Below are 27,989 nucleotides of genomic sequence, written 5' to 3' on the forward strand. Positions count from 1 at the left end.
ATGTTGGACTGTTTTGCTTTGAGATTGAATATTGCTCTTGTAATTACCACAATTTGCCAAGGAGACATAAGTGCATTGATTTATGCACAATTTATGAAATGACACTAACTCCCAGAGAACAAATACGTTTCAATACTATTTTTTCCCCCTCCTATTCAACACATGTGTAAGCATGGAAATGATGATGGGGCTTGTTGGATTTACACACCTCTGCACTTTCTCAAACAAATCTTAAAAACTTATATATGCAATGGCAGAGACTTAAACACCCTGGTGGTTATTATACTCGTGTTATACTTTTTACACCTGTGTGCACATTTCAAATGTCTACCAGCATTAATTTCAAAGTTGTGTTTAAAAAAGCCTGTTGATAAGTACATGGTCTCACCATATTTTAATCAGGGAACTGGTTTGAATAAATTACAATAGCAAGCAATGCTGATGACGTAGGGGGCTAACCATTTGCAATGGTCAGGAACATATTGTCACCTGGAAGAATAATACAGTTGTGTTACAACCTGTATATTGGATGCATTGGACCAGCTAATATATGAATATATCTATATTAGAAGCGTCTCTATTGTAGTTTATCGATTAACCCACCCGCAAGCTTGCGCTCTATGGCGCTATGAGTTCAATGGTCAACGCGACGCACACTGCTCGCGCAGCCCAGAACGTCCCACACACTCGCGCGACATCAACAACAATGGCAAACCCAAAGCGTAGTCTGTTTTGGTAGGAGATTTCTGATTGGAGCGAGACGGTCCGAACGCTAAGTCGCTGAATTCATGTCACATTTCATTTTTTTGAATTGGCCGAGTTTCATTTTTTAGTCGAGAGTGTTCGACTGTTGCTATATATTTTTTTTCGGTTTTCGATTTTTTATCAACATTTTTTTTTTTGATTTGTAAAATGTGCGAGGGGCTGTTGGCGAGCTCCCACAGTCTGTGCATGTGTGTCCCTGCTGCTTCTCTGCTGGGCTACGGCTACTAACCTCGCTGCTCTTCACTCGGTGGTTAGCCGACGGGAGCCTGGCCGCGTTTATTGACGCGAGGGGGCGAAAACACGAGCGAATGTAAATCTGTTTTAGGGCAACAACCCGTAACTGTTTTTTAGTTGTCGCTGTCGGTCACGGTAAGAAGTGGTGTATGGTTTGTCGTAGACAATACTTTGCTGGCTAGCTAATAGGCTAGCTATTTGTGTGTATTCTTCGACTGAAGAAAACAGCGAGTTTTCTTTGAAAGTATGGATGACCAGACCAGGATGATGACGGGTCTCACCGGACTCGGTGGACTAGCACAAGCCGATGTCGGTGACCCAGACTCGGTCAGGAAACAGCAGTCTCTCGGTCAACCTCAACAAGACATAGGGGATATCTTACAGCAAATAATGGCCATCACCGACGAAAGCCTGGACGAAGCACAGGCCAGGTAAGACAGGCGAAGAGCCATTTTCCACACATGAAAGCTAAGCTAAAGACCGTTGTGTGTGTCTTGTTCTTTGCTCAGGGCTCAAGCTTTTCTGTGAAACCGTCCCGTAAATTAAGGTGATGCGTATCTGCAACATTAATGCAACTTCACGTTACGTTGTAATCTGTTGCTAAACCAGAACTTAATGTTATATGCAGCATAACTTGAACAATCCACATTACACTGCTGTTGTAGTTTGGAAGGTGGTTCTTTGTTACTTCAAATCGTGCTTTATTGTGTACTGTAGTTTGTAAACATGCTCACTTGTTGGAAATGGGGAAACGAAAAATTGTAATTGGTATAACAATGAAGGGTTAAATAAAAAACTTTAAATTTCCTATCGCGTCTATGACAATGTTTGCCGTGTAGAATGTGCATATTCCCTTTTTTAACATTAATTGTGTTTGCATGCAAGAATCTCTCGATTATAAAAGTCGTAGTTTCAGGCCACGTCAATAGTATTATCAAGGCGTTCATTAAACCCTGCATAAAGAAAACAAAGCCTACATATTTCATGACTTTTTCCATTGACTCGTAGGACGATATCCCGTTAGTGACGCAAATTTCCCTTTCACACCAATTAGTTGGTGTGACTACAAAGAATAAGTCAACAATACACTAACTGCTTTCTGAGAGTGCATGTGTTTATGTTGCTCGATCTATGTGAGTGAAAATAGGTATTTTGATCAAATTCCAAAAGTAAAACTATGGCAAATTAGTGTTGCCTAATTATAACAACATGTATCTAAAATGACGCTCTGCCTCGAGTGTGGATAACATTAGTCATTGGAATGCAAATTAGCTGATACATGAAGGTGAGGGTGAGATTACTCAATTGTCCCATGTATCAGCTCAGAGTTGTCTGTGATGACAGCAGTCATTCATTCATATGACAAGTCACTTAATGTTTGTGTTAAAGTTATTTTACATATCATTATTTTAGGAGTATGCATTACAGTGAGCGACTGACCTGCACTCATCTGCCATGCGGCTCAAGGAGCATGAGGGCAGTTTGAGATGAAGCCACATTATTTCAACAATAGACAACCTTCCACTGTGAGACTGTGGCCATAGTGTAATGTGTCATTAGCGAGTGATTTTCCACCCAACATTTGACCACCTGGTTCTCTTAATTAATTCACTCCTCTTTCCCTCCCTCCCTCCCTGGTGTTCATCCTTTTCATTGTGTGCTGGGTGCAATCAATTCTCCTATAATGTGTACGCGAGTGCAGCTGTCCGCAAATCGAGTTTCTATTAATGAGATGGTGGTGAGGGGGCGGGATGATGCTATACCAGCAGCTTATGAACACTGGGATATTACCTTTTTCTTCAGTACAAGTTTGAGGGCTTAATCAGGCCTTATTTCATTGACCCAAGCAAACATTTTTGCTGTGGAATATTTATTGCAGTCTATTATTTTCCGTCTTCTCTCAGACTTATTATAATTTTTTTATATCCTTAATGACGTGTGAAGACTATTTACAAAATGTTTTACTGGCCCAACAAATAATGTACATTTCAATTATTTGGTTTTAAAGGGCCAATTGCAGTGTAGGAAATCACAGCAGGCCTATTATTAGACGTTAACAGGGTCTTCTGAAAAACTAATTAAAGGTGTGGCTGCTTCGGAAGTGCCAGAGGTGTCCTTGCTGTATGCTTGTATTGATTTAAACTCCCACTCAGAGCATGTCCTCTTCATGCCATATATGTGCAGGATTAATACTGGAAAGAGTGCAGGCTACTGGCAGTTCAGTGGATGCAAATTGTGTGGCATGTTCAGTGTAAATCTTTTCTGTTGTCATGTGCATAGTTTGTATATAATCATTGAAGGCATTCTGATAATACAATATTAGTCTTCTGAATGGTATGCTTTTAGCCTAAGCTGATGGACTAGTTTGTATAAAGTGTGTAATTTTTAGGCTGTGTCGTAACTTGCTTGTCAGTCTTACTTCAGGTAAAAGCACCAAACATAACCAGACTTCAGGACTACACGTGGTCTGTTACAAATAGTTTTCATAATACAAAGCAGAGCAGTTTATATGACCTAAAATGTACATTCTTCATCAACTCATCATACTTAACTCTGATCAAGTTTGTCACCCACGCATACATCTTTTCCTCGGTCATGGTCTACAAGGTGATGTGTGGCGGCTCACGTGTGAGCGTGACGTCCGTGTCGTGCAGGGTGGCAGTGTGTTGGGATGGGGAGTGGTCCGGGCAGCGCAAGAACTCGGCGTTGCAGAGTACACTTCCTGCGCACCATCCACCCTCATCCTCTCACCCTGTCGCCATATGTTCAGATGCTGGCCAGAGGAATCGCCGGCGCATTGGGGTGGATCAGACGACACCACAGAGGGAGGGAGAGCAGGGGGGGGCATGGCAGGGGGGGGCCTGCCACTCAACTTCCAGCACAGGTCAGTACAGGACCGCATGAGCACCTCCTTCTCCTCCTCCTGCTGAAGGCAGCCATCCCCCAACTCAATCCAGCAGTGATACAATTGGTGGACAAAATGACACATTTAATGCTAAACACATAACGTTACATCATACTGCCTCACTACACATTTTCACAGAAAGGCAGTCTTGTGTGGCATTCAGTAGGAGCACTTTTTACTGGTCCCCATAGTCCCCTCATTAATACTGCAGTGGACATTCACAACTGGATTTGGTGTTGAGGTCAGGTTTCGCCAAATCATGTTCATCTGTGATGATATTTGGAGAGAAAAAATCCGGCTTCAGGTTTTTCTTGTTTCATACACCCCAATTCATGCTCATAAGTAATGGAGGCCTCGTGCTGTTTTTTTCTTCTTTTTTCACCTAAATATTTGCACTTTTACAATTACATATTTAAGTTTCAGCAACTGACAACATCTGTTTTTGCAATACATTATGCCTGTGGTGATTTGTAAAACTCTTAGTAAAATAAATCAATATGCTTAATGTTTCCATTTACAGAAGTATTCACTAAAAAAAGAGGAGAGAACACAAAATGACACACATTTGACAACATAAGGTGATATTTAAAAAACACTACAAACTATGATCACACAGTTATTCTAAAGTTAAACAACACCTCTGACAAGTACAACAACAAAGTAACATTAACCCTTGTGTGGCCTTCGGGTCAATTTGACCCGATTCAATGTTTCACCCTCCTGTCGCCTTCGGGTCAATATGACCCGATTCAATGTTTAACCCTCCTGTTACCTTTATATTTACAAACATATTTTACCCTTGAGGTCAATATGACCCCAGCTATTAAAATCTCCAGAAAATTATTAGAATTAATATTGTTTTCCAAGTTTAAGTGTGAGGTACTTTATGTTTGTTTGTTGACTCCCGAAAGAACACCGACATTAAACATTGAATCGGGTCAAATTGACCCGAAGGCGACAGGAGGGTTAAATATTGAATCGGGTCAAAATGACCCGAAGGCAACACAAGGGTTAAGAGACACATGGGTGTAGCATGCTTGTATTGAATGTATAGTGACACGTTTTTGTTACATGTGCCTTTTCATCTGTTTTTGAATGTGAAAAACTTGTCTTTTAAAGCGCAGTTCAATGTGTACTCTGCACTTCTGATTTAATCAGTGTGCACGGAGTACAATAATTAACGTTAAAGACTATAGTGTCATTTAGGGTCGTATTAAGAACAGGACTTTGTTACAGCATTACAGTTTTACACGTTGTAATACACATATAAACTGTATATGTTTGTGTAGGTGCATAGATGTGAATTAGCAGGACATGTGGTTGTTATAGTGTTCTGATTGGATTATGGTGAACTGTAGAAGTTTTTCCCTTTTTGCTTTTTGTATTATTAGCCTGTTTGGCATTAAAAAGAATGTTTCTGATTAAATTAAAATTGAACTTAATCCTAATCCGTTCTATCAACTCACCATCTACTTTTATGGAACAGGTCTTTCTGTAAGAGGTAGGAATTAGATTACTATGTATTATCTGGTGCTCAGTAATGATGACCTTGAGGTTTGGCATCATTACCTGTCCTACAGTGCAAAGCATCCACATGACAACATTACTCTTGCTAGTTCAGATTGACACATTAGGGATGTTTCTGCACTGACGATAGCATTTGACCAGTGAAAATGCATTTAAACAACATGGCTCTGTCCTGCTGTGTTGCACTGCACTGTTGAAATGCTGTATGCATAATGCATACAGCTCCTCTACCTGTTTTTATGGGGGAGGTCATGGAATGACTTGAGATGGAGGTCTGTTTATCGTAATCCTCCTCGCTCTTATTCCCTCTTCTCTCTTACAGGAAGCATGCCCTGAACTGTCACAGAATGAAGCCAGCCCTCTTCAGCGTTCTCTGTGAGATCAAAGAAAAGACGGGTGAGTTTCTACTTCACTCGTTCTCTTCTTGTGTTCCAGTCTGCACAAGTTGTAACCCAATGTGGAGATGCAGTGTGTCTTTGTTCCAGTTTACCTGACAGTTACTTTTTGAACAGCCTTACATAAAACTCTATTGATTGTATATGTTATACAACAGATTTAGCTGCATGTATTGTGCAAGCTTTGGTTCAAGATAATTACTGTGTTTTGTTTTGGCCTAGTACGTATAGAAACCTAACTTATTTTGGCTGCTGACCAAACTTGTCGTTGACCAGCTGAAACTAATTTTAGTGGATTCTTACCGTTTAAAACTTGACAGCAGAACTTTCTGCAGAACATGCTGACCACCCAGAGTTTACAACCTTATTAATCAGGTTGTAATTTTTGTTGCAGTACCTGAATGAAAAAAAAAGTACTTTGCATTTGAGTGGTGCAACCAACAGGCTGTTGCAGTTTGCTGAATTACACAGCAATAGTTATTATATGCCTGTTGTGATTTGTAAAACTCTTAGTAAGATACAGAAATATCCTTATTGTCTACATCTACAGAAGTTTTCACTTAAAAAACAGACATTTGACAAGAAAACATAATATTTCAACAGCACTGTAAACTATGATATGAGTGGTGCAACCAGCATGCTGAATAGTTAGTATATTAAAGCAGGGTAATAAGGCCCGCTGCTGCCACGACCACAAAGTATCATATCCAAATTATTAGCAAAAAAATCAAACATGATCCCAAAAAAAAGTTCATGTACAGCTAGTTTTTTCTCCCACACTATTAAAACAACTACACAAAAACAGTGTTGGGTAATTGTGTATTGGGAATACATTGATATACATATCAATGCAATATCTTCATCCAGACTATTCTAACATTGTCTTGGCAAATAATGTTGAAATTCTAATCCACATGATCTGATGGAAATGATTGCCTATGTAAACATCTCAGATTTGCTCTTACTCATAACATTTTTCAAAGTTAACACGCTTTTTATTCTCATCTTGTTAGCTATTCAAGTCAGATGTTTGACAGATTCTAGTGTGGTTCAAAGGCGTAGGCCTGGGATGGATGGCAGATTGATGGTTATGGTAGTGTAAATGGGTTGCCTTTTTAAATCCTCTCCCTCTGTCAGTCTCTCTCCGTTGTGCTCTTCTCTCTTTCAGTTGCCTTGTGGCTCTTCTAACAGCAAACCTCTCTTGTTCAAATACAATTTGGAAATGCTGCACTGCTGCCTGTTGTGGCCCTTAGTCAATAATGTATCATTGCTCTCCAGCGATTGGACAAAAGTAAAGGCTAGGCTTGAGTGAGTGGGGCAGGGTACACTGTTTCCCAGGCAACCAGTGGTCTTATTTACCCTAATGCCATTCACTTTGATTTTCACATTTAGTCTTCCAGCAAACTAGAGTGGCTGTGAGTACTTCTCCAGTAAGCGGAGCAGGGAAAAACAGACGAGGCCTAGAGGTAGCTGAACAAAACATTATCGCTTGATGTGAATATTCCAACCATGAGGTCTATAAATATTTTGGCTTTGCCGGTACTCTGCTGGCCATCTTCCATATAGTGCCCTCCTGACTGCACTGTGTACCTGCTTTGCCATTGCTCTGCTCCTCCATCAGACCCCCTGCAGGCCCCATTATGTGCCTCTGGAATGTGAATTGACTTCTCTTCAGTGCAGCATGTGGAAGACCCAATCAGTAGTCCTCTAGTATCCCCACAGATTGTCTGCAGTCTTCTTTCACCAACAAACATGCACTTGTGTCGGCGCACCCACATACACACTGTGCCTCTCTTGCACACAGATGCACACACACCGAAAAAGGATAAAAGCAAACTCGGTCTTGGGTCTACTCCTACTGCCTCGGTCTTGTCCTCTCTCCCTCGTTCCCTCCCTCCCCTCTGCCTCGCTCCCATTCTTGAAAGAGAAGACTTGCTCTGAACTCGGGGCTTTGATATGGTAATGTGATGGTGGTGGTGGTGGAGGGGAGGTGACTTGTGGGGGATGGGAGGTGAATTCCTCTGAGTGCTGCAGTTGGTTAGATTGTTTTCATTGTAAAGGAAATGTTCTGCGCAAATGCCAGTGCCCCCCGACCCCCATCACCAACTCCTCCAAAACACCCCCCATTTTACAACAGTGCCTGCGTTGTCCTGAGCTCTTGTGTTAAACATGACCTCCAGCTGCGTGACATTTGATTCTTGTTAATACTTTATTAAAGATGCACTCCCAAAAAGAAATTAAAGCACTTGGAAAAAGACGGGAAATGATCAAAGTTGAGAGCCAGTGGCTTTGCTTCAACTCAGTTCTGTTCTCCCTCGCTCTCATGGGTATTTGCTGTAAAAATAGCTCTTGGTGCAATGGGACAGCTTATGCCAACATCTCTCACAAGCCACTGCAGTTAGTCTTAGAAGTTTTTCATTAAGTTTGGGTATGTTTGGGTACTTTTATGCCTTCCTTGTGCTTTACACATGACAACAGTGAATCTGTCACTCACTCTGTTCTGTCACCTTGCTCAGGTCTTTCTCTTTCAAGCCTGAACATTCCCAGTTGTTTATTTTTGGAAGGATTTTTTTCCCAAGTGGAGTTTTTTTTTTTTAGCTTGGAGTCTCTTCCTCCTCCCCCTCACTTGGACAAGTTCAGATCCCCAACACTTGCCACTCATCTAGATGAGCTGTCTGATAAGCAACTCTGTGATAATGCTACTAGATGGCTGTGTAGAAATGGTGGCAACCAAGCGTGCACCTTTCCTGTCTAAGTCTGAAATGGCTCGCTCTGTGTCGTCTCTTATTATTAAAAGTTCATGGCACTTTGCTTTTAATTTGCATGTATCTATACACCTTGCTCATATGGGCCATGTATTCTGCAGCAACAGGGAGTGTTTAACAACAAGTACATCCTGATGGCCGGTAGCCAGCGTGATGTTAACTTGAGCCACTCGATTGCTCTGTTAGGTGTCCTATCGATGTGTCTGGGGAACTGGGCTTTTGCTGTCTGCCTCTCCCACAAACCCACAAACTGTGCTCTTTGAGTTTGTGAGATGTTTTTTCGATCACACTCACTGCATGCATTTGACTGCTATGTATCTGTTAGATGGAGATGCCTTATTTTTCTAAACACATACAAGCACCAACATTCTCAGTCAATGCCTGCTAGCAGCCCCAGCAGCACTTGGCTAGTATGTTGGCAAAGCGGCTCGCTGACAACCCATCATCACATCCTATTAATGTTTTGACAAGATGGATGAATGGTGAGATTAAGCCTCCTCCATGAACTAGCTCTCTGGTTTATGTTTTTCAGGGCTATTTCTGATTATATTTATTATAAAAGCAGACCCTGTTTAGTCTAAATTTTTAAAAAACCCCAAAAATTCCCCAAAAAACCCTTTCATTCTTTTTTAAAAAGAGGCCGGAAAACTTTTTTAATTTAAAAAAGGACCCTGGGTTCCGGGGGGGGAAAAATTTGCAGGCCCCCGGGCAAAAACCCCCAAAAAACCCCCCCCCCTTTAAAACCCCCCAAAAAACTTTTTTTTCCCAAAATTTCCTTTTTAAAACCTTTTAAAATAGCTAGTTAAAACCCCTTTTTTTTTTTTCCTTTTTTTCATAAATCCGGAAAAATTTTCCCCAAAATTTCCCTTTTAAATTCAAAAACCCCTGCCCCTCCCCCTTTTCAGGCCCAAAAATTTTTTTCCCCCCCGGGTACATGCCCCTTTCCCCCCGGGTTTCATTTTTTTTTTCCCTTTTTTTAAAAAAAACCCAAAAAAACCCCCTTTGTCCCAAAACCCCCCGGGGAAAACCCCTAAAAACCCCCAAAAAACTTCCCCCCTTTTGGGGTATTTTTGGCTTAAAAAAAAAGGGGAAAAAATTTTAAAACCTTTGAAAATTTTATATTTTTGGAAAGGGAACCTTCCTCAACGGATTTCCATTGTTCCCCCCCCGGCCTTTTTCCCTTTTCCCGGTTTCCCGGGGTTTTTCCCCTTTTTCCCTCCCGAACCTTCCTCCTTTTCCAAAGTCCCCCTTTGGCCCCCGGGTTTTCTCCCCCCTTCCAAAAAAAAAAAATTTTTCCCCCCCTTTTTTTTGGTTTAAATTTTCTTTTTTTAAAAAAAATTTTAAGGGAAATTTTTTACCCCCGTTTTAAAAAACCCCCCAAGCCCGGGAAAAAGGGGAAAAAAGGGGGGAACAAAAAAGGTTTCCCCTTTCTCCTTGGGGTGTAGGGGCCCTTTTTTTTTGGTTTTTGGGGGGGGGGGGGCCCCAAATTTCCCTTAACACCGGGGGTTTTGAACCTTTGGGGGGTTTCCATTTTAAATTTTTTGTTCCCAAAAAAAGGGGGGGGTTAGCTTTTTTTTTAAAAAAACCCCGCAAAAATTAAAAATTTTAAATGCCAAAAAGAAAAAAAGGTTAGGGAAATAAAAAGTCAAAATAAAAAGTTTGGGAATTTACCTTTTTTTTTAATTAAAATTTTTTTTTTTAAAAAATTTTTTTGGGGAATTTTTCAAAAAAAAAGGGTTTTGAGGGTTTTGGGGCTTCCCCTTTCTTTGGGAGTGGTAAAACTCTTTTGTTTGGGGGGCATTTAGAGGGTTTTTTTCCCCCAAAAAATTTTTTACTTTTTTTAAATTTTGAAAAAAAGGGGGAAAAAAAAAAATTTCCCCCTTTTTTAAAAAAAATTTGGGCCCCCTTTTTTTTTTTTAAAAAAAACGTTTTTTAAAGGGGGGAATTTTTACCCCCTTTTTTGGGCCCCCCCGGGGGGGTTTGGGGGAAAAAAAAATTTTTTTTTCCCAAAAATTTCCCTTTTTTTTTAAAAACTGGGAAAAAAAGGAAAAAATTTTTTCCCCCTTTTTTAAACCAAAAAAAACTTTTATAAAAATTTCCCCCCAAAAAAAACCCCAAAAATGGGGAAATTTTTTGGCCCCTTCCTTTAAAACAAAAAAATTTTATTGGGTCCCCCGGCCCCCCAAAGCCCAATTTTCCCCTTTTTTCCCCCCCCCCAACCAAATTGTTCCGCACATAAGACCTCCTGTCATACAAACAAAAGGCGGACAGGGTCCCCCCAACCAATTCTCCCTTCAATGAGAACTTTAAACCCAAAATAAAGAGGTACTTTCATGCAGAATTAAACTTTTCTTTAATAAAGGCTTAAAACAAAACGCTCCCGGTAGTTCTAGTTTTTTGGAGCACTGATTCCAACAATTTTCTGTTCATCTTTCCGCCCGTTTTTTCATCTCTTACGTTTTCCTGACGGGTTTGACAAAACTTGCTGGAAAAGGACAGCCACTGTTGAGTCCCGTTTTTTCACCAACCCCATCACCCCTCTTCCAAAAAGTGCTTCGTAACAAACCTTTCTCAATAATAAACTTCGGGGAAAATTTGCTACAGTTATACCTAATCCCCTTTCGGTTTGCATATTGTGTTTTAAATTTATGTAATTGAGGCCTGTGGAATGCACCCGTTAAACAACGCCCCCGATTAGGTGCGGTAGTGAAAATGGCGAGAACGAATAATTTTGGGGCCGAAATTACCCTTTTTGTTGGGTTTGGTGGAGTTAACTTTTTGGCCAAGGGTTAGATTATTATTTCTAATCCCCTGTTTCCAAAGGGCTACAAAAATGGTAAGCCTAAGTTAGGATTGTTCCAAGGTTAGGGGGATCTAAGCTGAATAAAGTTGCGCCCAAAATTGGAGTTTAAATTTTGGGATACTCAATGTAACAATTTTTAAGAATTTTCTGCAACACTAGAATGATTTAGTATTTTATTGTGGTTTCTCAGCTTTAATCTTTTTAAACCCCTTCTCAAGATTGTGGGTTGCATGCATTGAGGGTAAACTCAAATTTAAAAAGGTCGGGCATGAATTTCAAATTTGAAAGGTTTCCTTGTTTTAAAAAAATAATTTTTAAAAATTTCCAGCCAAGAAATGTTCTTTTGATTTAATTGTTAAGGCTTTACGTTTGGAGGAATGCCAAATGTTTCTTTGGCTCCACAATGAATAAGTTGGGGTTCAATAGTTTAACTTTCGTTGTGGCAGAGGAGGACCTAACCTTCTGTTAAACCGGGGAAATTCACAATGTAATGAGGTTGCGGGGCTTTTCACAATTTATTGAGGTGGAAAATTTAACGTTTAAACTTTGGTGATTAATTGGACTTTTTGAGGTTTTGGGGTTAAAAAGAGTATTTGGTAACCTAAGATTTTTCAAAACTTTTATGTTGTAAACTTGGTTTTTGGGTCTTACGGTTTGATAAAAATCATGTGGTAACCTCTTAGAAGAAATGTACTTAGATTAACTTATGACATACAAAACATTTTACATAGTTTAAAAATGTTTACTAATTTGTTAATGTACTAATTTACTTTAAAAAATCTTGACTTTTACGGGGATCAGTGTTATTCCTGTTTTTGGTAAACATATTTGATTTTAAATAGTTTGTCTTTGCTCCCCTCACGGAATGAAACTTTGAATTTTGGGTTTTTGGGTAATAAATTGTTTGTTAATCTGTCTTTTAAAACAGATTAAACAATTTTAAATTTGCCCCTTTCAAATTCCTTGTTCTAGCTTTTACATTCAAATTCTCATAAGTTCGTGCCTTTTTTTTTTAAATTCGACATCCTCCTGGTGCACAAAAGTTTTAGCAAACTATGATTAATCTGAGTACCATAGTATAACTAGAGTTATACTAATTGTTGAATTCTGCCATACTTATAGAACTTATCTATTTTCTAATTGTGACAGACAGACCTATCATAAAGCAAAACTAGATGATCGTATAATATAGCACTGTTAAGAAGACTCAAACTGTTCTTTAGGCATAATTCAAATTTAAAACCCTTGTTGCTGACACAGGATTCACAAATTATTAAGCACATGATTGACCTTAGGTCTGATTGATTGTATTCTTACTGCATTACCTATGCCCTCTGGCCTTGACTCTTGATTACATATGTTTATACCTTGCAAGTCGTTACATTCTTTAACTAACTAGGTTTTCTAAGACTAATCTTTATAAAACACTTAAATGCTGAGTTCATTGAAAATTTATGGTTTCTTTTTATAGTAGAATTAGGATTTCTCCACTTGCTCATGTTGGAGTCATAATAATTTATTCCTCATTTGTATTCTTGAGTACAGAGAAGCTAGGAGACCTAAAAACTTTCAAGTATTCTAGTCTTATATTAATTTTTTCATTCAATTCAAATGTAAATAATTTTTGAAATGACATTTGGTCTTTGGATGTTACATTCAAGATGAAGTTATTTGAAGGGCCATACAACCAATGCCTTTTTACTTTACAACTGTTACTTAAACGGTCTCTTACCACACAATTATTGCTCATCGTTAAGGAAAACTTATAAGTTTAGAACCTTACTTAACAGATTGTACATTTTAGATGTTTGTACACGGTAACTTATTGTAGACCAAATCTGAACACACTATATTGATTAGTCTGACATAGAGGAAACAGGTGACTGAACGTATGCTTAGTTAAAGATGCGTGGTAGATTTTAGTTCAGCAGGCTCACTAAGGGAATCGAGGCTTTTAGTTCAAGATATCCGATTAATTTGATAGCATTGGAAACCAAAGTGACATACGAGGTGAAAGTGAATAAAGACATGTGGCTAGACGTCCATGAAGGTTGAGGGTCATCGGCTTGCAGTTGACGTACCAACGATTGACAACGTCTGAAGCTCTTTGCTGTCCCACGGTAGTAGGATGTCAGGAGTTCCCAATACATGCGAAGTCTTCTGCTAGGGCCAAAATTCCAGAATCTTCAGCATGCTGTGTGTAAGGCGTCAGAGGCTGGATTTTAAAGCAGTTAAAACCCGTGTCAGATTGGGTTATAGGCGAGATAGCTATTACATACCGAATGCTCCGATATTCGATTCAAGTTTGGGTTAGACTGTGATTTTCATACTCCATGTATCCATTGGGATCCAGGTCGTGTTAGACAGTATGATTCATGATCGATAATCTCAATCAATGAATTATTGCAAGATTAACAACGAAGCTAATACTTGTTTGGGAAAGGGAGGTGTGTAGCTTATGCAGAAAATACAATCTTTGTACTACAATTCTTAATAATTAATTCATTGATTTAATTACCATATTATTTTTAACTAAACAATTGAGTAGTTTATTTTCACAAAACTGAATATATCACCAAAGTTCTTTTAGAATTAATTTCATATTTGACGTAAATTGTAATCATTCACATTGAAAACGTTGATTTAGATACTTCATCACATCTCATGTCCATCAGGTTCACGTTAGACGCCTGGCAGACTGTTACAGACAGGATGAAACTGAAAAGGGATACATGGTTTCTGCATGGAAACCAATGCATACAGTGTGAAATCAGCACGTACAGTTACGATTTGCTGTCACATGAGAATGCATGCGTCTACGGCCAGTTCCATATACAGCGAGGTCACAGATCTGAGCAAGAGCCGGTGCAGAGTTGAGACCACGCCGACCGGTCGGTAACTCAGGTCGTCAGCTGAACGTCAATGAGCAGGCTAGGACAGTGTGCAGGTTCATGATGGCCAGGACGAGAGCCACTACACATGTCCAGCCCTGAAAGGCACGCGGCGCTCACTAGGATTGCACGGCATTGAGATCGGACTTGACAGGTTGCCAATTATGAACTAATTGCAGACAACTCAAAGAGGCTCACGACAACGGTTCCACAGTCGAGAGCCCAAGCCCATAAAGAACCCGTCCCACATAAAGTGAAACTAGTAAGTGTATAATGTTGTAAAAAGTGCAATAGATGTGCAGTGATTAGAATCATTAGATTCCGTTAAATCACCAGAGATATTCAGGTTTATGAACACGAAGTCCAAGTGATACCTGGTTATTCGACATCTTAAAAGCAGCAGTCAATATCGGTGAAGGTATCATTATACTTGTAACATCAATTATAAATTATAAACATGTGTTTTAAAACAATAAAATAGCACAGACTGGACTTGTGAATATTCGAATAAACACACTGTCTATGAACAACAAAGTAAGGTAAATGTAATGTTGAATCTACAACTAATAGTGATGAACACAAATATTATCAGACACTGTATGCACAGAAATTGAGCGAAACTATGTTATTAAGAGATCAGAAACAAAACACGTGTTCTAATCATGAAAGCCACGAAAGAGCTTTAGCCATAAAAACAATTATTCGTTACATATCATTAACAAACTTTGGAACAGCTCTTCAACAGCCTGTCAGATCACATCAGAGACTAATGTTGGTGGCTCCAGTGCAGATCAAGCTGAGTCAGACGGAAATAGTCACGTACATCGGATTCCACAATCATCACGGGAACAACAGCTTCGAATTAATCAATACATTCAAATTAGAACGCTTAGACTACGCGTCCACAGACGCCCATGAGTAGGCGGAACTGGTACGGGGAACAGACTTGGTGTCTGAAATTAGAAGCGATTATCGTAAAGTTTCTGGAGAGACTAGCCACACTGATCAAGTGGAAACAATATCACTCACATTACCAACACGTCTCGCGAGTGAAATGCAAGACACATTATAGCGGTCCACACAACATGTTGGAGAATCCAATATTCAGTGGTCTAACGGAATACCAACTCAAGACGTTCCAGGTTCATCATGATATCATAATTTAAAGTATCTAAATCATGTCAATGGGTTAACACTTTCTGAAAATTTATGATAGAATTTGAAAATTCGATATATGAAATCATCCACGTATCATGTGGACAACCTTTAGCTTCACGTGAATCAAAGGATGATTGAAATTATTAAAATTCTAATATTATGGAATGCAACACTTAGTACATGTGATAAAGCACGTAAACTATAATCTCATGTAATAATTTAAATAAGATTTAATATTTTATAAATTTGAATTATGCTTTCTAATGACAAGTCTAATAAATAAATTTCATCAAACTACTATGATGGCTCACACCTGACAAGACCTATTTAAAAGGAACATTTATGGTGATTCGTGTTTTGAATAACTATTATCCATAGGTGAATCCTCATTTAATCTCTAATTGGACCAACATTAGCACTACGTCTTTTTGCAGAATTAGAAAGCATAACTAACGCCTAATAAAGCTAAGTATGCATCTTTGAGAGACTTGTAGCTGAAAGTGACAGGACAGATCATCTGGCCACCACGACTCGACACAACTACCTCTTAATCGCTGAATTACATTTATGTGGCTACTTTTTTATTCTTGTGTGTTGCTGCTACTGACTCGACAAATTTCCCCTTGGGGATTAATAAAGTATATATCTATCTATCTATCTATCTAACACAAACTAGGCAGATTGGCCCCAGTTTTTATTTTTGCTGGCACTTTTGCCTTCAATGTTTTATATCCTGGCAACCGTTTTAATCCGTATACAGAGTCTTACCTATCACACCTCCAGAGCTGCAGTTGAGATTTGTTTTTCTGAGGCAATTCTCCATATTCATGGGGCATATTTTCATTGTAAAATTCATATTTCTGGCCCATTCTCTTTATCTGAATACTCTGTCTGTAATGAAAGGAAAAGCTGATGTTTTCACAGTCCTATCTTTCCACTCTTTCTGGCTCGCTTGCTCCCTGGCACGTCTGTACTCTGGATTCTGTATATTTCTGTAGTCTCTCTCTCTCTTCCTCTCTTGCACACATATCGTCTCCTGTGACTCCTTTTTTCAATTCTCATTGGTTCTCCTTCTACCCTCTCTCTTTACCTTTTTCCCCCCCTATTTTTTCCTTCTCTATCCTCTCTCTCTCTCCCCCTTGCTCTCTCCCAGTGAAAGGCTGAGAATACCCAAGGGAGCTGATGCAATTAAAATGCTAATCCTGTCTGTCTACAGAGAGAGGGAGAGGGAGGGGGGCTGACAGCATGAGGGATTGCGGCTCACATGGAGAACTCGACTGAAATGGAGAACAGAGGGAGGGGGGGTGGGCACTGGTGGAGGGTGGTGGGGGTGCGCTGAAAGGGAGAGGGGGGAGGGGATGTGTGTTGGGGGGAGACATAGTGAAAAAGGGGATGCTAGCGAGGGAAAAGACAGACAAGGATAAAGCTTGTGTTGTGAGTTGAGCAATCATATACTGACTGCGTTTAAGTCTTATCTATGCCTATGTGTGGAAGGCATTACAGTTAATATACAGCACCACACTATTGGTAAGGTTGTTCACCCTTACCGGCTCCACTTCATATATTGTGTGTTATGTCTGCATGGCACACTGTTTTCACATTGGCTGTGCAGAAATGAGAATGATTATGTATGCAGTGAAAGCCCAGCTGGATATCCTGAATATTTCATAGTATGTGTTGCTCGCTCCGTCTCTCAATGCCACACAGCCCAGATAGGGTGGTAACGTGTGCATAATAGTGTGATTTTTAAGACCGGTGGATGTAGGCTGGGGGCCGTAAGCTGTCTTCTTATTAAGAAAAAAAAGAGCAGATTTAAGCATCATTACTTACAGCACTCTTGAGTTTTAGTCTCTCGGTAACAGAACCAGCCCAGCGGCGATGTCAGGAACAAGTTGATCAAATGGAAACGCTGCGTAGAGTTTTGCGAATCAGCCAGCTCTTTGATTTTTTTGTCTTATTTGTATTTTTCAAGAGTGTCTTGGTTGGTTTGTGAATAGAAGATGCTTGGACTCTTATTTTTTTCCGCAATCATGTCGTATGTTCTTTTTCTGTGCAGTATCTTAACTCATCTCAACAGCTGCTATAATACAACTAGGCCACTAGACTGTGCATGAGTGCAATTGTGGGTAATCACAGCTTAATTGGAGTAATTAGGGGAATGTAGGGGCATTAGGCTACAGCTGGGGGCCATAATGAGGAGTGGGGGCAAAGGGGAGGAGGGTGAGGTGAGAAGCTTCAAGAGCCACAGTTGCCCTCTTCACTGGAGGTCAGTTGTACTTCTCAGTGAATACAGTGAAGATCAACCCCGCGCTTTACTACAATCAGAGTTGACCTTAGCGGAATGGCCTTCATTTGGTCAGTACACAGAAAACTTTAACTGCCAACAGAGTGTTGTCGAAGTACCCAAATAGTCATGTAGATTCAACAGGTACACAACAAATACCTCTCGTCGTTAATCAATAAATGGGCTCTTGTATCCGTTTAGGAAGTGCAGAGATCGCTTGTGAATGACTGAAAGGAAAGAAAAATAGGAGAGAAAGAGATGGGCGAATCAGGGTCATTAGTTCAGGCGGCTGGGCCTGCTGCATTCCTGAGCCCTGAGATGGGGGAGCTGCAGAGGAGGAATGTGGCTTGGAGAGAGAGGAGACCTAAGCAGAGGGAAAGAAAAAAGGCAAGAAGGAACGGGAAAAAAGGGGAGGAAAAGTTGGACGCTTTGCTATGAGAAGCCTTAAATGGTGGAACAGACTCATTTATCAAATGAAGTTTGAAAAAGCAAAAACTCATCTGCTCCATAGGACTAGGAAACTGTTTTTGTCCTCATTTATTGCACATCTGTTTGTGCTATAGTACAGCTCGACTCATTTGTTAGCTCTGACTGCTCCTTGGCTGCAAACTTTATTTCTTTTCCCGGCATAATTCTTCGGGCCAACTTTGACAACAACGTAAAGAATCATAAGATTGTAAAAGTTCTGCTAACAAGCAAAGCTATGCATGAGTGAGTTAATGCACTCCCTGACCTTTTGATGATGAGCTTTGACTCACTAGCATAATCCCTAAAGAGGACGCACGCCTAACCCAGTTTCTACTGGGATTAATCTTGCCATCCATATTGTTAGTGTCTGCCTCCTTCAGAATCCTGTCTGGTTTCAACGCTGTTAGATGGGCTTTTACCTCCTTAAGTCTCCAGTTACAAGAGCAACAAACAACACGTCACAGTATTGTGTTTATTTACATTTGAAATGCTTTTTTCTCTCACTTTTTTCAATTCTAAGACAATTTACTTCGTTTTGTACATTTTACTATTCTAAACAAAAATAAAAGCTCATCAGTAATAGCCTAGTGATTTTTATTTTGTTAGCATGTGTTGTAGGGCTAATTAAACTAATTATTCTAATTTGCAGTTATTTTTTTAGATTAATACATTTGTGTGGTTTGTTTGTTGTTTAAACTACTAAATAAAAAAGAAGCAAAGGAACCCTAAGGAAATAATTTAAACTTGATTTTATATAGCTCAAAGATATTTAGTTTACAGTGCTCTGAAACAGAGGACATCAGGGTATCCTCATCTAAGAGAAATCAGACCAGAATAGTTTGTCAAACAGGTTTAATTTCTGTTGATGGCCAATCAGTAGAGCTCTAATATGTAATGTATGTAAGTATAAATAGAAAAAGCTCTTCCTAAATAAAAGTAACAGCCTCTACAATTATTTTTTCATTTGTGTTTTAGTTCTGCAAGAACCACATGTTTCATATCATTGCGATTTACGAAATAAACCGACTTTAATATGCCCCAGATATGGAATTATGATGCCACGTTTCTACTCTTACTTTCTGAAGTTGAATTATTGAGAAGCAAAAGGGGCAAACGATTTAAAAAGCTTTAGGCTCTGAAGAGAAGATGGGTGTCTGTACTAAAGTTTTCAGTAACAGAGTGGTATCTATAAGTGTGTGTATGTGTATGTGTATGTATGTGTGTATGAGAGCATGGCTGCAGGCTGACAGAGGTCCTGGTATAATGCAGTGGTGGAGAGCACCAACTGATAACTATACTTATGGCCACTGGGGCTCATAGTGACAGCACATGCACTCCCATTACTGGTCCCATGCCTCATGCCCTTATCTTTGGCCGCCTGCCACAGAGGGACCACACTGCCCTCTGCTGTTGATTTAGAGAGGTTCAGGAACAATTGAGAATTCAGCCAGGCACCCATAGCGATGACTCAGGGGAGAAACTTGACTGGGTTTTGACAGGTCTGCACTTCTTTGAATTTTAGCAGTGATGAAGTGTCTTTCTATGCACATTTTATAACCCACAGTAATGGCCTTCTCCTTGAAGGGAAATGTGTGGAATGTCATTTTTCTAAAAACTCTTTAAACAACAGGTTTTCTCAGTGCTAGAACAGGCAGACTAACAACAACACAACAGGTGAATCCTGACGTTGCCCGCCTAACTCCTGTACTTTCTCTCTTCTTCCGTCTAGTGCTGAGTATACGAGGTGTGCAGGAGGAGGACCCCCCAGATCCCCAGATCATGCGGTTGGACAACATGCTGCTAGCGGAGGGTGTGTCCGGACCAGAGAAGGGTGGAGGATCGGCTGCAGCGGCTGCAGCTGCAGCAGCAGCGGGCGGCTCACCGACCGATAGCAGTAATGAACACTCTGACTACAGAGCCAAGCTCGCCCAGATCCGCCAGATCTATCACTCTGAGCTGGAGAAGTACGAACAGGTGTGTGCAGAGCAGACTTAACGAAGACTGTTGGCCATCATTTACATGTTGTATTTAGGTCAGTGAGTGAGAGAAATGTATTTCCTGTGTATCTGGGTTTGTTAGTCTGGTAACAACAGTCTTGTGCTAAATTAAAGGGAATACACAGTACATTGTTGGGCCGTTAGAATATGACCTTGGTGATTGTATTTCAACAATTTAACACTGCAGTTAAATTAACTTATAACCCGTTTCCATGTTTGGAGGTATTTTAATTACTATTATCAGGTTGTGTTGTTTGGAATGTACATGTGTAACCACAACGTGCCTCAGGCGGCTGAGAGTCTGCAGGCATCATTCATACAAATAAAGAGTGCACCAGGTTACTTTGACTTTTCACCAGCAGGAGGTCATCTGTGAAAACGACTGCTTTGGTCTCGTTTAAATGATCTGGACTCTTCTTCATTGTGCACTCTAAAGCCCTTTTACAGTGTGCTTTACTTGAAATTGAATTGCCTAAATAAGGGGCAGCTTCTTTATAAAACATGAATATTTAGTTTGACTGATGCATTTTATCAGACACAATAAATTCACAATATGTATAAACAAACATTGAGATTCAGTTCTTTCCAAGACCACGTGGACAAACATCACGAATCTTGGCTTTTTGTATTCAGCCAAAATTGATAACACTTGATTCTTTACGCCACTGGGTCGTCAATTCCTGGTGTTTTACCGCCGTGGGTTTGAGAACCACCACTGGCCACTGTGTTTTATGGTTCCAGTGATACTGCTAACTGTTGTGATATTGCTCTGTTTTTCTTAGAAAAGATGAAGGATCATTGACAGGAGTTGGACAGCTGAGGCATTTCATCATCAGAACTGTGTCATGGCACTAGACAGAATCTGTGCCCGGGCTATCTTTTTATAGTCGTGTTCAACCCCTCCTTTGTCTCTCTCTCTCCTCGGTCCAGGCCTGCAGTGAGTTCACCAACCATGTAATGAACCTGTTGAGAGAGCAGTCTCGCACACGGCCCATCTCTCCCAAGGAGATTGAGCGCATGGTGGCCATCATCCACCGCAAGTTCAGCTCCATTCAGATGCAGCTCAAACAGAGCACCTGCGAGGCCGTCATGATCCTGCGCTCACGTTTCCTAGACGCCAGGTCTGTCTGTCTGTTTGTCCTTTGGGTGACTCCTTGAGGGAGGAAGTGATCTGAGCATGTTGACATTGTTTAAGACTCCATAATTCAAGCATGTTGTTAATTATTTCTTCTCTGTGTGTCAGACGTAAGAGGCGCAACTTCAACAAGCAAGCCACAGAGGTGCTGAATGAGTATTTCTACTCCCACCTGTCTAACCCTTACCCGAGTGAGGAAGCCAAGGAGGAACTGGCCAAAAAGTGTGGGATCACTGTGTCTCAGGTGAATTGCTAACACCGCTATCGTCCAGGGGTATTTGAGTTTAAGGACATTGTCACTGTTTTTGAGGAAGCTGGGGGTTATTAAGTCGCTGATTCAGGATCAGTTTCAGTACTTTTTTTTCAGAACATCTTTGAAAAAGGCTGTTCAAACAAAAGTGTCTTTTATAAGTTAAAAATAAAACAAGCTAAAAAGCAGAACTATAAAGATCGATTATCCATGTTTAACAGTTTTAGCGAAGAGGGCTACAACAGCTAAATGGATGCTAAGGAAACCCTCATATCTGACATCCATCCGTCCCTCAGGTCTCTAATTGGTTTGGCAACAAGAGAATACGCTACAAGAAGAACATCGGTAAGTTCCAGGAGGAAGCGAACCTCTACGCGGTTAAAACGGCGGTGGATGCTGCCAATGTGACTGCGAAGGCGAGCCAGGCTAACTCTCCAGGAACACCCAACTCAGGTAACACAACAAACCTCACCACTTCTCATTTACAGGCTTCTCTTCCTCTACATATACTTTTATTCCGACACACAACTGTATCTCGTTGATATGAAGGACGTACTTGATCGTTCAAAGGAAATCATGCAAATGAGTTTTCAGACAACTGCCCGTGTTAAGAGTCGTGTGAATTTTCCCTCTTTTATTTTGCATGAAATCACTGGTTAAAAAAATACAGGACTCAATCTTTACTCATTCTGTACTTCTTCAGCAAGCCAGCTGTTCAGGGGAGTGCCCACTGCAGCACACTTTGTCTCAATCATGGCATCAAATGAAGGATTCTGAATATAACAAAGAAGTGAATGTGGACAATAATATGCAGCATTGTCGAGGCAATAGAGATCAAAGTCAAAGTGAGTTTTATTTGTCAATTTTTCATTTGTGCAAACATACAGAAGATTGAAATTACGTTTCTCTTCTGTCCAACATAAAGTCCAATCCTAGGACTGATCGGGGCAGGCCTTTCTGACATATTTTCAAAGACTTTGAGGACATTGACCCGCATATTGAAGCTGGTTATTAAAATGTACTTCTTTCCGTCGATGTCCATGACCAGTGGTGACCCTTTGACCCCCTATAACACTGGTTGAGCTGATTGGATATTGGCTATATATATATTGCCTGCAGGGTCACCGGGGTCATACAGTTTGCCTCACACAGGCGACCCTACCTCACCCTGTGTTCCCTCAACGGGGAGGGCCTCAACATCGCCCCCTCTCTTCAGCCGCAGGTATTCACTGAGGACAGCTGAAGAGTTGACCTCAATGTTGTTAACCCACCTACCCAGAATCCCTGGATACCTACCCTTCGTGTAGCTCCTTTCAACCTCAGACCCCGTCCTGACTTTACCTTTGACCCTACCCACTCCTCCCCCAACAAAAAACACACAAACTGACCCTTCTTTGCTGTGAGCCCTGAGGGGCTAATGGCTTCACTGAGGAATAAAGTCAGTTTGTTGTTGCATATTCCTCTATCGGTCCATTGTTCTCACAGCCCCTACCCATATGTTCTCTAGAGAAAGCACAGGGCCTTCCTCAAGACTCTTGTAGTTGTCAACATAGAACTGTAATATCTGCGGATTGAACCAGCAACCACTCAGATTAATCCGTCTCTCTACCTCTAGGTTGTCCTGCGGCCCCCTGTCTTTTTAGTCCTTGTTTTCCTGCCCTGTCGACACATTCCTCTATCCCATCTCTCCATATGTTCACCTCCTAATGTCGACCAAGAGGAAATGTACTGACGTCCACACATTTCTGCTGTTTCGCACTATTTAGAAATTTGATAATAGATTAATCATAAACAAAGATTGGCATTTGGCTTCAGTTGCAGTCTTTCATTTCATTTAAATAAGAGCAGCGGTGGTCAAATGGAGTCACGAAGGTGAGCCACAATGTTTAGTGATCGCATTGACTTGATTAAAACAAGGTCACTAGCGGCAGAGCAGTCGGTAAAACCGTCTCTGATGCATACAGCACAGGTTGGTGGACACCGTCATTCCTCTGTCCAGCCTGTGGTGAAGTTGGAAAAACGTTTTAGATTTCTAACTGTTGACATTGGTGTGTGTGTGTTTCGTCTGACAGGTGGATACCCTGCACCGTGCTACACACCTGACGGGCGGCTATGAGGAGCTGTCGGGGAGTGGCCTCTACACCCCTCATTGCCTGGATGTGAGTACCAACTAACGGCTCCATTTAGGGTGTAGTCGATGGACGACTTTAGTAGCCAAGATATGCTCTCCTGTTTGCTTGAAATTCATTATAATCTTTTACAATCGTTTAAACATTGTTCAATGCGACGAAGATTCAAACTGCACATTGAAATAATGTCATTGAACTGCTGTCGGACAATCACCGAATCAATGCTTTCTGGAATGTGACAATAAACCAATAGCTGCATTTAGCCGGAGACTTGAATTAAAATATTTTATAACTTGGGGTTGAAGGTGGTTTTATCCAGAAAGCCAATTTCTTGAGCGTCAAAAAAACTAGAAACCCGGTTTCTGTAATTTGGGAAGAGGATTAAAAAAAACGACATTCTCTAGTTTCTTCTGAGTAACGTCGGTATATAACTTCTTTAATTGTTCTGAATTCAGTGGGTTACAATTTAAGCACATTTTGTGGATGAATAAAATTCCAACAATCGAATGTATTGAGTATCATAAATTATTTTACTTTTTGATCCAAGAAAGTTACTCAACAAACAAATCATTCCATCCTTTTATAAATAAAGTGCTCTAAATGTAGCTGCTCGTGTCCAACGCCTTCATTCTTTTTAATGACTAACAAGCGACCCCTCAGCGTGTCTCATTGGCCGTAGCTCACCGACGCTCCGACATGTATCCCGCTCCACGAGGCGTCGACGAGCCTCTCGGCTCGCGTCCTTGAGCAGCGAGCACCGAGCCAACAACAATGTCATGTTCCGCACTAGAATCCGCGATTCCTTCTGTTTTCCGCATCACTAAAATCATAGCGCCGTAGCCAGTAAGCCGTCATGAAGCTGCAACATTTGGCTTCTAAGCACAAATAAAGCTGATTCAAACCACTCATCATAAAACTCTTTCATGCAGAATACTCTCCTCTCTGACTGCTTACAGGCTAACAGCTGGCAGGACACCAACCCCCCCTCGGTCACCTCTCCTCCCGGTCCTCCTGGCAGCGTCCACTGCGACACCTCCAACTGATTCGGTGGCTCTCCCTGCCGTCGCTCCATCCCCACTGTGGTCTGCTCTGACTACCAGCCTCTGTCTTCATTTTCCTCTATTCCCTCGTTTCTCAACTGGACAGCCACACATGGCTGTGCTCGCATTTCATAAACACACACACACTGTGCTGGACCACAGGACAGCCGAGCAGGAGCAGGGAGGAGTTCTCCCTCCACCAAACGGCTCCACTTCAATGCTAGAAGCTCCTTAACCAAGAATAAAAGAGGGGTGGAGCTTACCGATGCTGAGACGGATAGTAAACATCTTTACTATCAAGGACTTAAAAAAACTAAAAAACGCTGACCCAGCTGTGTAGATGATCATGATGTCTGTACATTGTGTATATGCACGTTAACTTCACACAGTACTCGCACTGCTTGTCCATGTGCTGTTGACCTCTGCACTCGACGCTTTTCTTTCTAAAACTGTGTGTGATTGCCTGTATCTCTTGACGCCTTGGCATTTGACAGCCAAACTGTGGATACGGATCACCAGGGAGCTCTGCTCACCTTGCTCTTACCAAAGTGCTGCCCCAGTAGTTGTCAACACCTGTTCCTCCGAGATCACCCTCTGCCAACTCGACACAAGACACGGATATATCCTCGAGTCCTTTTTCGCTTGGCGGTTCATTCGGTCGGAGATCTAAACTAAGTGAATAATTGAGATGTGCACAAATGTGCGTGCACCCCGCTTCCATAACACACACACACACACACCGCAACGTTTCAGGCGTTTTCATAGTGAGCTGACATAAAATATGTGTCGAGCACAACAGTTAGCATTCTTGTTCTGTCTCTACCTGTGAAAGGGTAGTGCAGGGGGTCACTGTTCTGAAGCAGGAGGGCAGGTGATGCTAGGGCTGGTGAGCGGAGGAAAGGGCAGAGAGGAGAATATCTTTGGTTGAGTGGACGTAACTAAAAGCCCTTTTTGTTGCTAACCAATAGGGGGTGTTGGTAGGCAGCTTGTAGACTTTACTTCTTGCCTTCTGTCCACTAGTTTATTTGATTGTAGGCTATTTTCTAATGCTGTTTCACCAAGAATGCACCAGCCGCCACCAAAAATGAGCTCAATAAAGCATCTAAATGACGTGAGGAGAATGGTGGAAAGATTGCGGGGCATTGATGTGTTAATGGGACTAACGTGACATGAATTTAGAAAAGTGACTGTCTTCCATGCATGTAGGACTTCTAGGCGTGATATTATTGTTTTCATTTAACCTTCCACGTTTTTAGCTTCGTTTTTATTCACACAAAAAAAACCTAATAATAATAAAGGGTATAATTATTACAGTCAGACCAAAAAGGAAAAAGTGCATCATGTATTGCTATGATGTGTGTGTGTGTGTCTCTGGGCGTGTGTACAGTGTTCTTGGGACGTCTTCGTCAGACCGGCTGGTGCCCTCTGACCTCTTTGTAAGCATTATGGAGGCTGGGGTGCTTCCACCAGCCAATGACACACCAGTCGGGGTTCAACTGAGATCTCCCCATCTTGAAAACATTTACGCTTGTGAGCCCAAGGCAACACACTCCAACCTTCTGTTCTACCAAAACCAAAAATGCCACGTTCAGCAATGTAATAATGCTTCTCTGTGTCTCTAAAGTTGGTGCACAGCCACCTTTTCAGTTGGAGGAGAGGAGGGAATTATATTTGTATCTGTGTCTCTCTGTGTGGTGTTGTCATGCCTCAAGTTGATTTATTTTTGGGGGGGTTGTTGTGGGGTGTCATATCGCACCTGTAATTTGATTGTGAGCGTAGAAGATATGCTCTCCCCTAAACCCTTCCTGTAATAGCGTCTGGTGAAACCACACATGGTTACTTTGAGGTCTTTGGACCCGGGCTTCTCTCCTGTTACCAAAAACGAGGCATCACTGGGTGGATACGACTCTTAACTGGTGTTTAAGACAAACCTGCTACATTTTTGGGGGATTTTAATTCTTTGGAACTTTTTTATACATTAACAGGTATGTGAATAAAAAAATCATTTTGATAGTAAGGTAAAGCCTTATGAAGATTTAAGTGTCAATTGAGACTTATCTTATGTTACAGATCAAAACTTGAGCTTACAAGCTGGTCACACGTGATATCCCACATCCAATTGTTTTGTTACTCATCGCAGTTCATAAGACTGTATCTTATGAATAACGTTATCGACACACCAAATGATCATGCCCCCTCCTTTTTCTACCTGTTGTAATGGATGTCACTGTACAATTTGTGTAATGTTTCAGTATTTTTTTCTTTTATAAACTGATGTTTTGGTTGAGATGCCAGTTTTATTTGGCCTGTGTCACAGGATTCACAATAACTATCAATTTTGAATATTATTTAGGTCTTTTGTTACATAACCGGGTGTAACGTTTGGTGCTGTGGAAAGACGAGTATCAATTAAGGTTCTCCGATTAACATGTTCTGCTTCCCGTCAGATTCCCCTTCAGTTTCTACCTTATCGACACTTCCCCAATATTCATCCATTTGTGCTTCTAACGCTTCCTTTTTTTTAACGTTCAAAATATTGCTTGATCATAACTTTCTGCTGGAGTAGCAAAATTAGTTTTGAAACTAAATGTTAACCTCCAGATGTGAATCCCAGAAATGTAAATAATTCTAGTCTCACTGATGAATCTGGGTTATGAAAGTCTGCCAGTGTACTTTTGCATAAAACTGAGAGGACGTTAATACTTAATTGTTTGAAGAATTTGACTAACTTCTAATAGGCAACTTAATTAAATTCATTTTCTAATTCTTGACCCTGAAGCAGGAAGAGGCAGACCTTCACAATAAAGCGTAAGTCTACATCTTGTCCCTCCAGGCTGACTGAAAATATACAGCAAAAACATTCATGCATAAACCCTGAAGACTGAACACCTGGATTTTTTCACCAAATTTAATTTTACATATTGTTAACCTTGTTTGGGTTCTGCAAGTGACTACATTACTTCTACAGCACCATATGGTTTCTGAAACCTTAGATTTTTTGTTTTTATTAGTATATTTGTATCTCCCCTCTTTCCCTTGTATTTACCCCTCTCTCTACCTCTCTTTCCATTTCTCTTGTATATAACCCCCACTGTTTTCAGACTTGTGAGTCTGTATGAACTCCTTTTATACCTCAACTTTAGAATTGTTCTAGAAAGACTAAAACAAAAAGGAAGAATGACAAATTGTAGTGTTCTTATTAGAAAAATAAAATTATTTAGTGTGATTTTTTTTCTTCTCTGT

The 27,989-nt window shown here is 40.7% G+C and overlaps 2 protein-coding genes across 2 annotated transcripts in view; one reads left to right on the forward strand and one right to left on the reverse strand.

Annotated features, from left to right (window-relative positions):
- The window catches only part of LOC130188846 (coiled-coil-helix-coiled-coil-helix domain-containing protein 5), a 35,395-nt gene extending 18,872 nt beyond the window's left edge, over positions 1-16,523 (reverse strand). The window contains exon 1 of the mRNA XM_056407376.1: positions 16,212-16,523. Coding sequence (XP_056263351.1) covers positions 16,212-16,312 — 101 coding nt within the window. The 5' untranslated portion in view covers positions 16,313-16,523. The remainder of the gene's footprint in view (positions 1-16,211) is intronic.
- pbx4 (pre-B-cell leukemia transcription factor 4) lies at positions 746-27,977 on the forward strand. The gene is given in 10 exon segments (XM_056407357.1): positions 746-1,430; positions 5,754-5,827; positions 19,925-20,169; positions 21,123-21,313; positions 21,436-21,571; positions 21,874-22,030; positions 22,697-22,732; positions 22,735-22,799; positions 23,650-23,736; positions 24,663-27,977. Coding segments are annotated over 10 exon segments (1,263 nt in total). The 5' UTR covers positions 746-1,245; the 3' UTR covers positions 24,750-27,977.
- Positions 27,978-27,989: the final 12 nt, after the last annotated feature.

Source organism: Pseudoliparis swirei, chromosome 23, assembly GCF_029220125.1.
Source record: "Pseudoliparis swirei isolate HS2019 ecotype Mariana Trench chromosome 23, NWPU_hadal_v1, whole genome shotgun sequence".
NCBI lineage: Eukaryota > Metazoa > Chordata > Actinopteri > Perciformes > Liparidae > Pseudoliparis > Pseudoliparis swirei.